Raw genomic sequence first — 15,847 nt, 5'->3', positions numbered from 1 at the left:
CCGGAGGGTTGGTGTTTCAGTGTGTATGACTCTGTCAGGGATCGATGAATTTAGAGACTAGATTTCATGGTATCAAATCAAGGCTGAATATCAATATAGTACTGAGGACATGCTGCAGTATTAGAATACCGCCTTTTAAATGAGTTGTTAAACTAAGGACTCTCTCCAGTTTCTCAGATGGATGTTAAAGATCCCATAGCTGTATTTTAAAGAACAGCAGAGGTGTCACTGGCCAATACTCATTTCTCAATCAACACTACTAAAACCAATCATGTGGACATTACCACATAGCTGGTTTTGGGATTGTTCTACTCTATACCTACTTTGATTGTAAAGCACTTTGAGACTCTCCAAGTTGCTACATTTAAGTTCTTTCTTTAGAATTAGAAGGAGAATTTTGAAAAGCATTTGCATTTTAAAGAGATCTTGAAATTAACAGATTAATTTCTTGCTTATTCTGAGCCTTGACATTGCCTTAAGAGCAAGACTAACCCAACATCCCAGAGATTGCTGAAACTTTCCTGCTTAAGGCCAAAGTTGCCCGTTGGTCAAGGGAAGCATGTGCTTGCAAGGAAACTTTAAAGTTAATTGATAACTTGGTCCAGCAGATGACTGTGTTGACAATGAAGAATCCTGTTTTGGTTGAGTCATGCCTATCCGTATGTGTGCTTTGTATTTAATTCATTGCCCGTGTAATTGTTCAGGTAAATGTGAGTTCATGGGCAATTCAAGTGCATAGACTTGTATACTTCTACTCTTTCTGAGGTTTGGTTCTGAACACTGCTTTGCATTGACTGATGCTCAGAGCTCAGTCATTCAGCATAGCAGTAGGCCATTCAGCCCTTTGTATCTTCAAGGAAGCTATCCAATAGTCTCAATCTCTGCTTGTTCCCTGACAAAGTTTTCCTTTTCTAATGTTTATCAAATTCCCTTTGAAAGTAATTGTTGAATCTGCATCAGCTGGTGCATTCCAGGTCACCATAACTTGATGTGTTTAAAAATAATCTCTTCTGCCCTGCCCTGTGGCTTATTTTGCCAATTCTCTTAAGTTTGTATCTCCTGGTTTATGATCCTCCCATCAGTTTTCTCTTAACCACCGTCAAAATAAGTTGACAGTTAAAGTATTTTATGTACAGCCTGTAGAGTGTGGAAAACTTATTCCAAATGGTCCGTCAAAGGCTGTTTAAGAAAAATTATTGGTGGGATGTGGATGTTGCTGGCTGACCAGCATTTATTGCCAGTCCCTCGTTGCCCTTGAGAAGGTGGTGGTGAGCTGCCTTCTTGAACCACTGCAGTCCACCTGCTGTGGGTTGACCCACAATGCTTTTTGGGAGGGGGATTCCAGGATTTTGACCCAGTGACAGTGAAGGAGCAGTGATACATTTCCAAGTTAGGATGATGAATAGCTCAGAGGGGAACTTGCAGGTTCCCATGTATTGGCTGCCCTTGTTCTTCCCAATGGAAGTGATCGTGGGTTTGGAAGGAACTTTGTGAATTTCTTAGGTGAGTTTTGTACATGGCACAAAAGTCCTGCTGGATAAAGTTGCCAAGAAGCATGGCTAATTAGACAAATGGGCCAGTTGATAATCATCCACGAGAAAGTATAAAAGGCCAAGTCACCATAGTCCCAAAGGATCGTAAGATTGTTGTCTCATCAGGGAAAAATGGCTTGTGGTAAGTCTAACCTGAGGCTCACTAACCTTGGATATGATGTGGAGATGCCAATGTTGAATTGGGGTGGATAAAGTCAAAAACACCATGGACTGGGTTATAGTCCAGCAGGTTGATTTGAAATTGCAAGCTTTTGCAGCCCCCACTCCTTCCTCAGGCAGCTAGTGGGAGAGAATACATCAGACACTAAATTTATAGTAAAAAATCATAGGGTCGTGCAACTTATGCGCATGTATTGAATCTAGATGGCTATTAAGTCTTTAATCAGTCAGAGTGGAGGTGCAGGTTTCGATTGTAAGTCCCTGCTCCAAGATAACTTCAAATTTTAACAGAATGAAGGTGACACCTTGGGTCAGACAGTATATTTTAGGTGTGAGGCTGTGTTTCAATCTGTTTGTATCTCACCCTGGAGCCAAACTGGTTTTATTTCCAGAGTAGGAATTTATAAAATGCCACATTGACTGACTGTGTGCTTTTTGAACAAAATAAAATGTACCTGCAAATTATGGATAGACCTTTATGCTGTTTACTGCTACTGCCTTAGGAATTGGGCTATGCTGATGGTCGGGACAGGGAGCTCTGGGAACAGGAAAAGATTGGTAAGGTGATAGCCCAGTCTCTTAGAGATTGATAGACGTTTCAACCCAAACCTGGTTCAAGCAAGTGATGTGCAGCACTGCAGATGGCATTGACCTGTAAATGACAACAAAGTATACCCACATCACACCCAATGTATTTAGCATAAAATCAACCTGTCAAAAACAAAGCATCCACTTTCTGAAACTTAATCCCAATCAACTATGTGAAAGTAATACACGGCTTCAAATAGCTAATCAAGAATGTCAGGAACAATTGGATACAAAGGCACAGGTTTTCATATCATTTGTTGGCCTTTGTGTAAGATGATCCTCCTAATATTTTCTTTGTTTACTGGGCACTTACCACTTTGAATTGGTTGTCAGTTCCCTCCACCGCACCATAGTTTTCCTTTTGAGGTTTAGCTCAGGATTTTGACAATTTTTTGCAGGCCCTCTCATCTCTCAGTAGGGGGCTCCAAAGCGCTTTCTCTTCACCTTGCTAATTTAATATTAGTACAGGAGGTGACTGCGTTTCACCTATTTTGGGAGTGTGAGTCAGTTGCTGTAAACATTGTGGCGAGGGAATTTCTTCATCCGCTTCACTGTGAATTTCCTGTTATGATAAAGTGGGGACATTTTGAGGATGCAGTCCATCCTCAGGTAGTAAACACCTTGCCAACCCATCACGTGCACATGATAAATGCAAGAGTTTGTATGCCTATAATATTTCACGTCTATTGTTTAATTTGATATTTTTGTTAAAACCATGCCAGAAATCCTCATGGTTGATTTTAAACCTTTCCATTTCACAGACATTGAATTCCCCAAAGACTACCCAACTGGCTGCTTGCTGGGCTGTGTGGATGTGACAGACTGTGTGTCTCAGGAGCAATACCGTGAACAGGTATGTGTGAAAGCTGCTAGTAGTCTTGCAGCTGTGTCCCTTACCAAACAGTATGTGCAGAGGGTGCTTGTTTTTGTAAATAACCTGTGCTCCAGTGTGACTGATAATTTAGAAGGTTGTTTGCCTGTTTATCTTTTACACTGCACCATGCTGTGCAGCAGTGTTTCCTCTAAGCTACAGTCAAACAAGTACCACACACTCATTTATTATTTCAGCGCATATCCTTGATTTTTAAGGGGTTAACTGCCACTCAAGCCAATGAATAAAGAGCAAATAGATGCTCCCACAATGGAATATTACTAGATAAGAACCAAGTCTGACTTAATTCATCAGTTGGAATTAAGGGCCACAAATCACTTATCATTTCTGGAGTTCAAAACTGTGCCTACACTTGTCTTTCCTGTGGCTGACTCTGCACTCGTACTCGAGCCCTCTAGAAATGAAGCCCAATATCACATTTACCTTTCTAACCACCAATCAAACCTGCACGGTAATCTTAAGTGAATCCAGAACTAGGACTGCCAAGTCCCTTTTTGCTTCAGATTTCCAAAGCTTCTCTCCTTCTGTGCCTCTATTCTTCCGACCAAAGTGCATTACCTCGTACTTGCCCACATTGTATTCCACATGTCAATTCTCTGTCCACTCTCCTAGCATGTCCAAGTCCTTCTGCAGCCTCCTTACTTCCTCAACACTACTGTCCCTCCACCTATCTTTGTGTCACCTGCAAACTTGGCAACAGTGCCCTTGGTTCCTTTGTCTAGATTCATAATGTATAATATGAACAGTTGTCATCCCAACAATCACCTCTGCAGAACTCCACTAGTCACTGGCTGCCATTACCTGTCTTCTGCCAGTCAGCCAATTCTTCATCCATGCCAGTGTATTGCCCCTAACATCATGGGCTCTTATCTTATGGACAAACTGACTAAGTGAGCCCAGTGAATGATTGCAGATGGTGAGGGAAGCAACATGAGTTGTTAATATTCTGTGTTTCAGTCTGGAGGCCCCCAGAATACCGCAACCTGATACTAAGAGTTTTTTTGGTCTTTTTTTCAAATTCCTGCAAAAGTCAATCATGGTAAAGTGCTAACTATTTTGGCAGGATATTTCCGTTCATATGTCAAGATCATACTTGTCAGGATTTCTGTAGACTGGTCTATGAGCGTCACACAAATGGATGTACTTCGGAAATACTTCATTGACTGCATCATGTTTTGGGACATCCTGAAGTTGAACAGGGCACTATATAAATGCAGTTTTTCTTTCTGTACTTCAGCCCAGTTAAATTATTCAAATAGAAACTAACTAGTATAGTACACTGTAAAACCACCGTTTAGGGCAGGGCTGTTTACAACTCATTGAACATAACGTAAATATGCAAATGACTAGTGCAGTGTTTCGCAGCACTTAAGATAACAGTGGGCTGAAGGGCCTGTTCTGTGCTGTACTGTTCTATGTTCTATAACATTATTGACCATATATAAAATTCTACCTGATTGAGGAATAGGGGACTCTAAAAGTCACACAATATCAGGTTTCCTGTGCAAACAGCAACAACTTGTTTTTAATATATTGACTTCAATATAGCAAAGGGTCTCAATATTCTTTTTCAAGATTTATGTTATCACTATAGTCAAAGAAACTCCAAACACACACCACAATACAATGAGGTAAGGCAATGGTGTAGAGTAATTTGACTGGACAAGTAAACCAGAACCCAAAGCTAATGTTCAGGGAACATGAAGGGGTGGTCAATAAATGCTGGCAGAGTTAGTGACTTCTGCTTCTCATCAGCAAATAATAAGAAAAAACTGGGACACAGCAAAACTGATGTTGAACAGGTAAGTAGACAATTTAGAAACAAGATCCTATATGTTATAGGAATGCTTTGTGTATTTGAGTGTTAAAGTTGGCTCAATGTTTATTAGATTACTTACAGTAGTGGAAACAGGCCCTTCCGCCCAACAAAACCATACCGACCCTCCGAAGAGCAACCCGCCCAGACCCATCCCCTACATTTACCCCTTCACCTAACACTACAGACAATTCACCGCTTTGGTGCTGTGGGAAGAAACCGGAGCACCCAGAGGAAATCCACGCAGACACGGGGAGAATGTGCAAACGCCACACAGACAGCTGCCTGAGGCGGGAATTGAACCCGGGTCTCTGGCGCTGTGAGGCAGCAGTGCTAACCACTGTGCCACCGTGCCGCCCACCAAAATCAGAAAGTTATAACTCCAAATCCTGCAATAGAGCCTGCCGTGTACACATGAATTGACAATTCATTGCAACATAGCCTAAATGCCAGCTTTTGGATAAAGTGGTAAACCAAGGCCTGGCCTGTCCCTTTTGTGGTTGTAAAACATTCCAGGCCTCTCTTTGAAGAAGGAAAAAGGAATTTTCCAGCTGTCTTGGCCAATATTCATCCTTCAGTGAAACTACATCACCAAAATAAATAATCTATTTATTTATCTTATTATTTGGTACATTGACTGTCAGCTTTCCCTGCATAACAAAGGTGATTGAGGTACTCCAGGACACCCTAATGACTTGATGTTAAATAATCTACAAGATTATTCTTGTCTATTTAATCTCATTTTACTGAGGAAAAGTATCATTGTTGTCCTTTTTAAGCACAGCAGTCCATGATCACATTCAGCAACTTTTGTAAATCAGTAAAATAGCTTCCAATTTGTTAGCAGCGAAGGTTTAAAATCTGCTGGGACATTCTGCTGACAGCATCACGTGACTGAAACGTATCACAAACAAATCTCTCTCTCATTTGCTGTTAATTGATATTGATAGGCAATTTCCTAGATCATCACTGGAAATTACTATCTCCAACTACAGCAATCCTTCAGAATTCCACACCGGTGGCTAAACTAATGTTGAGTAATGAACAATTCGTAACTGCAGACTGCTGCATGGAAAGGGATTGGGACTGCCAAATTTCCTTTAATTTGTGATGATCACAACTACAGAGCAATATGTAGTCTCATCGGTGTTAAATTCAGATTCAGGCTACAGATGTAAATTATGTTTGAGAATTATGACCATATTGATATGGCCCCAACCCTTCCAATATTTATCAAAATAATATATTAGAGACTTGATACTATCTTATTTGAGTCTTAGTTAGATTTGAGGTCTTTAAACGTCAATAGCTTGCAAATACTTACAGCTTTTAAAGTTGAAAATTGTCCTGGACAGTACTAGGGGAGTTGATATAAGATTAGTCAAAAATGAGACTTAATGAAGACCCAGAAGGAGGAAAAGAACAAATAGCTTAGATAGCTGAAGGTGCGGTTGCAAAAGTTAGAGTTAAGCGAGGATTTTGCATGAGGCCAGATAAGGGGTTGTGCAGCAGATGACTGATATTAGGGGACTGGTCTAGGTGATGAAGTGTAAATGAGATTGGAACCTCTGTTTGGGTTCCAGTAGTGTACAGAGATAGTGACAAGAGTTGATTGCCAGAGAGGAGGAGATATTTTCTAATTAATCTGCTCAGAGATGTTATGACGCACTTCTGGAACAGGTAGGATATGAACTTTGGCTGCCTCCTGGTCAAAAGGTAGGGACACTACCACAAAAGCCAGAGAGGAGGATAATTGTGGAATGAATTGTTAGCAGCTGGAGAAAGGCTGAGGAACATTTATTAACTTGGACACAGCTGGAGAATTTCATTGAAGTTTAGGGTTGGTGGCAAGAACAGTAATTGAAATATGGAATTGCTGGGAAATTGGGCACTGATTTGGGAGGCAAGTGGTTGTTTGAGGACTTTGAGATTGGAGAAATATCCATGGATTTTTTTGTTTGAGGCGCTCATGGCAGTTTTGAGTTATTTAGTGTCCATTATCATTTGGATGAATGACGGAAGCTGACAAAGTAGAGCAAGACACTGACTCAAAGGTGGGGGGTGGGGGGGGGAAGCAGGGGAAGCAGAAGAGTTGAACAAATGGTCTCCGAAATGATGATAGAGGATAGAGATGCTGAAGCTCTTTGCACTTGTTGAAGTCCTAAACAGACATTTCGTAGCAGAGAAAGGAAATTGGGATTATCTTTTCAAGGTGATTGTGCAGTGGCATGTAGTTTAGGTAGAAGAAAGAGAGTCCTCTTGTGGTTGATGTGGAGAGCCGGCCCCAGTGATGGGTGGCAGCCTGGTCATGCATCAGTTATGCTGAAATCTGCATCCCTTGTACTTGAGGGGGAAGAAAGATGTGCACCATACCAAGGGGTTTGTCTTCGGTTTGGGCATCAAAGGCAGAAGTGAGAATTAATTCAGCAGATCTGTGGCAGTAGGAGTCTTGTCATGAATGTGGATTTAAAGTCTAGGCATTAGGTTGTGGGATGTGTTGTTGTGAGCAACTGAGCGATGTAGTGTGTTTGAGGATGGACGATGATGGGATCTGGGGTTGAAAGTGGTTGGCGAGATACTTTTAGTAAAGGAGGGTTTTTTCTGAGATCAAGGGCATAGGGTATTCATTTCCTAATGTAATGCATGAATTTTATCAGACACAGCCAGATAAGAACAATTAAAATGCATTTGGCCTTTATGAAAAGCCTCCAAAGGCAATGGAAGTAGACTTGGTCAAAAATGATTGTGGAGCAAACAGCTAGTTTCCCTTCAGATTCTTAAGAAGTGTCATTATACTCATAACATAGTCCAGATGAACCCTGACTTCAGTACGTTCACTGCTTGTTTATTGCAAAACAAGTGCAAAATGAAAATTGCATTGCTCTGACAATAAACAGGCAGTCAAGATGTTTTTTCAAAAATGACTTTTTAAAAACGTTTCATTTTTGGGTTTCCTATCTTGCCTTCTCTTAAACATCTCATTCTGGGATAAGATCATGGAGATAGCTGCTGAGAGAAATTCAGGGGTAAAACCATCACCAAGCCTGTAAATACTTCAAGTCGGGCTTTGTGTGGATAGAGTAAAGAACAAGAAGTTTGGTTCAAGACAGGTTTCCATGAACCTTGACCTAGAGACCATTGTAACTTCTCCAATAGTTGCTGCATTGTAACATCCATGCACAGATTACTGAATCATCCAACTTTGAGTGCATAGTATGTGGTCTAACCTAACATCGAGGGGACATAGAAATAGTATCACTTACAAAGTTAAATTCATGCATCTAAAATTACTTCCTGATGCATTAAACTATTCTTCTTTTGAAAAGAATTCGATATGTGTCTAACCTTAAAGATTTTTTAAGTTTAATGAGATTATATTAAGAAATACAAATCCAGGTTATTGAGCATTATAATACAGAAAAATACCTGCAAGAATGAGTTAGGGTTTTTTTTCACTGAAAACCTGCATCATTCTTCCTGACCCGTTGTGATTTCCAGCACTTTTTGTTTTAGTACAGCTTCCAGCATCTCCAGTAACTTGCTCCTACATGGATATATTCCTGATGAAGGGCTTATGCCCTAAACATTGACTCTCCTGCTCCTTGAGTGCTGTCTGACCTGCTGTGCTTTTCCAATGCCACACTTTCAAATCTGACTCTCCAGTATCTGCAGTTCTCACTTTCTCCTACATAGATATGTTTTTTTTTGTGCTAGAGATGACTTTCCCTTGCAGTCGATCCTTTATCAGCCAGTAGGGGTGCTCACAATTTGCTGCCTTGTGATTCCTGGTCCAAATTTATACTAATAATTGACATCATAAAACTAAATGGTGTTTAATCTATTGTGCAATGTGACACCTTTACTTCCTTGAATCTGAATTTACTCTTTGTAAATACTGAGGCAAACTATTTTATCGGCATGTTAAGGAAAACCTTCATTAATTCCACCACTGAGTTGTTATCTCATTGAGATGCACCAACCTGCTTCCCTTTCTGCGATCAAACGTCTATCTGTACTCACTAGGCTGGCACATGAGGATTGGCTGTTCTGGATGAGCTACTATGATTCACCAGATTTGAGGCAAGATTAGCTATGTTGTAATAAAATAGTCGAGCAAACCCAAAGAGACGAATGGCCTAATATTCCTCATGACCCAGTATGTGTAGGATTATCCAACAAATAGAGGAATTACAGTAAGGCACAGAGTAGATGCCAAGGATTGTGTGCTAAGATGATCTGACTGACTACAGCAGATTTGTTGTAATGAAGCTAATGACCAATTAGACTCTAATGTACTTCTCCAAATATTTTAAATTGAGCCTTGGAATCACTTCCAGATATCTTTTATACTTTGCGTAATTTCCATTTTCCTTGAATGGTTGTTAAACTGGAGGCACTGTGTGCTCTTACAGTCAGGATATCCCACCAAGTATGTGTTGATAAATGCTTGGTCTCTGCAATCTGCAAGTCATTGACAGAGGAATGTCTGCGACTTCGGTGCTACCTGAGACAACTGGCTGATTTCTCTGCCTTCCTCTCAACATTCTGTCATGTTGCTTGTGTGAACTGGTAGCCCAGTGTTAACTGTGGATTGTACTCTATAGCCAGGCCCTGCTCAGTCCTCCCAATTGCCTAATTGATTGCCTGTAATCTCTGCCAGCAGTCACTTTAATAGCACTTGTCTGTCTGAATGATACATGAGGGTAAATGTCAGCTTGTTTCTTGCGGCTTGAAATTTTAAAAAATTGTGGTTGAAATTGGAACCTTTGGTTCAAGAGGAGGTCGAGTTGAAATATACTCTAGTGAAAGTAAAAGACAAAGTCAGGAATGTAGTGGTGCCAACATTATGATGTAAAGGACTAATGTGAAATGCAGCTGAAACCCGATGAGAGGGACTAAGGGCAAACATGGTTCAGAAAGATCTGTGTGGCAAGACAGCTCTAAAAGAAGCAAGATGGAATGTCTGTCTTTCTGAAGTTGAAAGTAGAAACAGCTGGTAAATAGATGTACTTTTGCCACCAGCTGCTTACATTATAGCTTTTCCACATTTGCAAAATGATTCTGGCAGCAAAGGGAATAGCTGTCAGATTCATGGCTGGAAATTGTCTCCTGCATAGCTCATAGCCACAGAGAAGGCCTTGGCCCAGCTATTTGTCATGGACAGTGAGTCATGTTGTTTTGGGATCTTGGGGTAAATTATGGGTAAGACAATCTCTTACTACTCACTCTGTTGAATAACCTCCAGACCTGTCATGAGGTGAACAACTCTATCAAATATCCTCAATCTCCTTTTCTCCAAAGAAAACAGCTCCAACTTCTCCACTCTATCCACGTAACGGAGGTTCCTCATCCCTGAAAGCATTGTCATTAATCTTTTCTTCACCATTTGTGTTGCCTTCAATCATCCTAAAGCACTTTCTAGCCATAATGCTTCAGTAATCATTTGCATTATTAAAAATTATATACATCCTGGTTTACTTGGTCTTGAAGGTAGAGCAATAGAACAGAAATTTTTTTGTCTCAAATTAAACTTAACATACTAAATTACAAAAAGCAACTGTTGACTGTTTAATTGGATTGTAAGATTGGCTATGTCAGCATTACAATACAGAGACACACAAGTTCCTCTAGTCTCTGACTATTTTATATTCAACACTGTCTTAACAATCTTATAATTCATTTCTGGAATATCAATGTCCCTAATTGCTCAAGAAGGTAGTAATGAACAAAATTCTTGAACTGTTGCTGTCCATGTTGTATATTAGAAAGTTCAATTAGAACAGTAATGCCTGGAATCTGATACAGCAACAATAAAGAATGGTGATCTATTTCTAACTCTGTTTGGTGTGTGACCTGAAGATGATGATGCTCTCAGCTGCCCTTGCCCGGGTAGTCAAGAGCATGGGTTTGTCAGATTGTGTCACAAGGAGACTTGGTAACCGACATGAAGATGATAAAAACGGCAACTATATGGAGTGACCTTCTGAACTTAAATAACCAATGTTAGCTGTCAGGTAACGACAAGTAAAATTGACAAGAATACTAATTTGGTGAATAGGTAGCTTTAAACGCCAATGTGTCACACTCCTTTCAGGACAAATTGATGTATTTGCTGCACAGACCCAATTTGTTTTGCAGGCTGAATCTTAATGTGTATATCTCAGCAGTTCTTGTCTGCAGTTCTTGTTTACGGAGAAATGGCTAAAGTAAAAACCAGGTTGGGCTGTGTATATGACCGTGAGCCTGATTGTTCTAATGACTGTCCTCATTCAGCTTACAGCAACAATTGCACTCTGGTGTTTGCCAGTAATGAAACATTTTATTGCACTCTTACGTTTACCTGTAGTGACTAATGCAATTTGAAGAAAAGCAGGAGTTGATCAAAGCAAAAGTTTTGCTATTAATTATGGTCTTTTAAAAACATTTGATTTGAGGTTTTTAATTATACATGGTCGCTTTATGTGCAGAGATGCCTTTTTCTTAAAGGGCCATTCTGGAATTTAGTAATCAGCCATAGAGTCTAAGGTGAATTTATATGTAGCCAAATGATAAAAGTGAGTATCCAGTTTCCAGCAGTACCTCACAGAAGTGACAGAGTAGATTTATCAGAGTGATACTGATGATGAAGTAATGTGAGTGAGAAAGTTGAGATGTGAAGGATATTCTCAAAAACGTGGAGGAAGTTAATGAATCCTTGAATCTTTTTGTATATCCTCAACAATTTTGATAAATATTTAGGGAAAATCCTGATTGATGAAACTGCAGTCATCAATGTCATTCATGACAAAGCGACCAGATTGACATGGAAACTAACATCTTAAATATTGACTTGCTCTCCAACTGGCACTCCATGTGGTTGCAGTTTTTATCATCTCATAGACAAGGTCAGAAGTCAGACTATACCAGGTTATAGTCCAATTGGTTTATTTGAAATCACAAGCTTTCAGAGCATTGCCCCTTCATCAGGTGAAGGGACTATAACCTGGTGTCATCTGACCTCTGACCTTGTCCACCCCAGTTCAACACCAGCATCTCCACATCATCTCATAGTCAGAGAAATGTACAACACAGAAACAGACCCTTCGGTCCAACTCGTCTGTGCTAACTAGATATCCTTAGTTAATCTAGTCCCATTTGTCAGCATTTGGTCCATATCCTTCTAAACCTTTCCTATTCATACACTCATTCAGATGCCTTTTAAATTTTGTAATTGTACCATCATCCATCACTTCCTCTGACAGTTCATTCGATAAACGCATTACCCTCTGTGTAAAAAGGTTGCCCTTTCGATTCCTTTTCAATCCTTCCCCTCTCACTGTAAATCTATGCCCTTTAGTTTTAGATACCCTTGCTTATTTGCCCCTTCCATACCCCTCATGATTTTACAAGTCTTTACAAGATCATTCCTCAGCCTCTGATGCTCCAGAGAAAAAAAATCCCAGACTATTCAGCCTGTCCCTCTAGCTCAAACCCTGCAACCCCAGCAACATCCTTTTAAATCTTTTAACCCTTTCAAGTTTAACAGCATCTTTCCAATTGCAGGGAAACCAGAATTGCACGCAGTATTCCAAAAGTGTCCTGACCAATGTCCTTTACATCTACAACAAGACATCCTAAGTCCTATACTCAAAGCACTCAAAGGTAAGTATACCAAATGCCTCCTTCACTATCCTGTGACTCCACCTTCAATGAACTATGAACCTGGACCCCAAGGTCTCTGTTCAACAACCCTTCCCAGGACTCTGGTTAAGTGTATAAGTTCTGCCCTAATTTGCCTAACTAAAATGCAACACCCCACATTTTATCTAAGTTAAACTCCATCTGCCAATCCTTGGCCCATTTGATCAAGGTCCTGTTGAACTTTCAGGTAACCTCCTTCGCTGTCCACTACACCAACAATTTTGGTATTATCTGCAAGCTTACTAACCATTCCTCCTTTATTCACATTCAAATCATTTCTATAAATGATAAAAAGCAGTGGAGCTAGCACTGATCCTTGTGCCACACCATTGGTTGCAGGTCTCCAGTTCGCAATGCAACCCTCCACCACCACCCTCTGCCTCTTAGCTATTTGCAGTCAAATAGCTAATCCTCCCTGGATTCCATGTGATCTAACCTTACTAACTAGTCTTAACATATGGAACCTTGTCAAAATCCTTTCGAAGTCCATATAGACAATGTCAACACTGCTCTGCCTTCATCAATTTTCTTTTTCATGTCTCCTAAAAATTCACTCAAATCCGTGAGACATGATTTCCCATGCTCAAAGCCATGTTGACCCATCCCTAATCAGTCCTCACCTTTCCAAATACGTGTAAACCCTGTTCCTCAGAATCCCCTCCAACAACTTATCCACGACTGACATCAGGCTCACCACCTGTCATTATCTGGCTTTTCCCTGCTACCTTTCTCCATGGAGGTTACCAAACCTCCTCTTGACACAGTTTGACTGCCTCAGCAAGGACAGCCTGGGAGTATCACCACCTTCGGGTCACACCAAACTCTGTTGGACATATATCACCATTCTGTACTGAATCAGGCTTCAGACATTACCTTTCAAATAGTCCTCTGGGTGTGCCGACACTAGGTGGACAATTCAAGAGTGTTGCTCGCTACCACTTTCTTGAGCATCTAGTGACACCAAAATTCCTTGACTAAATTATAAGGTTGTCAAGACTGTGTCAATTATAAAATAATCAGAGATTAGAGCAATTTGTGTGGTGTAATGTTACGATATTCAAGCCTTCAAATTTAGAACTGAGGAAGGGTCATTTAAACTGAGCCATGAACTCTGATTTCTGTTTGCAGATTCTGCCAGATATGCTGAGCTTTTCCAGCAACTTCTATTTTTTGTCTGAGTTACAGCATCCGCAGTTCTCTCAGTTTTTAGTTAGGTAGGATTTTGTAAGTTGCACCTGCATTTAAATGATGGGCCTAATGGCGGCCTCCAAGCTGTCGGTTCTGTGAGACAGTGAGGACTGCAGATGCTGGAGATTAGAGTTGAAAAGTGTGGTGCTGGAAAAGCACAGCATGTCAGGCAGCATCTGAGGAGCAGGAGAATCAACATTTTGGACATAAGCTCTTTGACAGGAATGTTGGTTCTATGATAAGGTCAATAATTCCCTCAAATTCACAGATACTGGTAGCAACCATAATGATTAGGGAAAGTCTGCCATGGTTCAGTGTTGGCGCTGTTACTTGAGCCAGATGGTTGTGGATTCAACTAGGAGAAAGTGAGGACTACAGATGCTGGAGATCAGAGTCGAAGTGTGTGATGCTGGAAAAGTGGAGACAGTCAGGCAGCATCCAAGGAGCAGGAGAGTTGACATTTCAGGCATAAAGGGCCTATGCTTGCACAAATGGTCTTAACTTGCACTCTGCACTCACCAACATACCTCGGGATGAGATGTTCATCAGTGACTCCATCTGCCTACTCAAATAGATGTAAATAATTCGGTGGCACAAACAGAGAGAAGCACTGTCAGCATGGTAAAACACCTAAAGCAGGTTTCCGGGTCATCTTGCTTCATTGCTGTATATGTGTGGGCAAATTTATTGCTGGATGTTTCTGTTACAACAGTGACTGCACAATGAAACACTTGAAGGTGTTTGGATTGTCCTAGGATTGTGATTGGCAGCCATGGTTTCAGTTGCTGTGGCCCTAGCCTTTGGGTTTTCCTTTGTAAACCTCTCCAAATCTCCACCTTTCCTACTTTAAGACATTTCAAAATTCACCTCTTTCAACAAGCTTCTGGCACTGATAGGTTTGTGATAGGTTCAGTGTCAAATTTTGTTAGCATTCCTGTGTATCACCTTGGGATGGTTTGCCATATGAAAAGGTGCTATTGAATGCATGTTGTGTTGTTTTCCTCTTCATTGACATTCCAGAAATGTCATTCACGGTTGGAATGTTTATTTCTTGGAGTGTTTAATTTGGTAAGAAATCCCAGCTCTTAAATCTTTCTAGATTGTAGTTTAATGCTTTCATTCATTCATGTTTCGAAGGTAAATGTGAATGGATGCAGCTACAGAAAAAAGATACAAGCGCTCTTCCTGAGAAAGCAGGCCGGTACTTCTCCACACAGTGGGAAGATCAACTAAGTGGTGATGAAGGACCTAATATCTTGAGTGGTACAGTTATGATTTGAAGAGATAAAAAATTCTGACAGATGATATCCTATACTAAAAAACAATAAATAGCTAACAGTCAGACCTGAAATTTTCTGTCTCTTTTATTATTATCTGTCAGTCATTTCCTAGATTTATGATGTCTAGAAGAATAAATGATCGAACATTGCTTTGTTATTTGCGATGCAGACTGCTACTCCTTGAGTAGCACTATTTGCCGTGCATAACACCAATTAATCTCATAATACTCGAGAGATCTTTTTTGCCTTTGGATAAAGGCACAGATTCTGTATGAAACCACCTTGTTTGTGCAGCTTTGCACGTATGAAAAGCTTCAGAAGACTGAAATTTCCTTGAGTGCAATCACCTTCTCTCAGCTCTCCATCGGAGAGCTATGCTACAGATCCCTTTCAAGTGGTTTCTGCCTTGCTGCAGTGACCTGGTAAATGAGGGGAGGTTCCTCGGGAATGTTTCAAGAAATTAATTATGTGGTTATAAGCTTGCAGACAGGCTGGCAGCAGAGAGTCTCCCCTCTCTGAGGTGTGCAGTTTGAAATTTACTGGGCGTATTGATAGAATGTTTGAAATGGCCGCAGAATGTGGAGAGACAGTTTGGTTGACGGAGGCACTGGGAATTAAACAAAATGAGAGCCTAGAGATAATAGGGTCGTTATTCATTATTAGATTCTTGTAAGTGGAAATTGTATGTAGA

The 15,847-nt window shown here is 40.5% G+C and overlaps 1 protein-coding gene across 3 annotated transcripts in view; it reads left to right on the top strand.

Annotated features, from left to right (window-relative positions):
• The window catches only part of trip4 (thyroid hormone receptor interactor 4), a 132,997-nt gene that overhangs the window by 66,111 nt on the left and 51,039 nt on the right, over nucleotides 1-15,847 (top strand). For 2 of the 3 annotated variants that reach the window (XM_060853613.1, XM_060853615.1), the window contains exon 11: nucleotides 3,062-3,153. In XM_060853613.1, coding sequence (XP_060709596.1) covers nucleotides 3,062-3,153 — 92 coding nt within the window. Of the gene's footprint in view, nucleotides 1-3,061; nucleotides 3,154-15,013; nucleotides 15,152-15,847 lie in introns of those variants that run through there. The other variant, XM_060853614.1, reaches the window with a different exon arrangement.

This window comes from Hemiscyllium ocellatum, chromosome 42 (assembly GCF_020745735.1).
Source record: "Hemiscyllium ocellatum isolate sHemOce1 chromosome 42, sHemOce1.pat.X.cur, whole genome shotgun sequence".
In the NCBI taxonomy this organism is placed as follows: domain Eukaryota; kingdom Metazoa; phylum Chordata; class Chondrichthyes; order Orectolobiformes; family Hemiscylliidae; genus Hemiscyllium; species Hemiscyllium ocellatum.
This window is presented reverse-complemented; position numbering and strand designations above follow the sequence as displayed.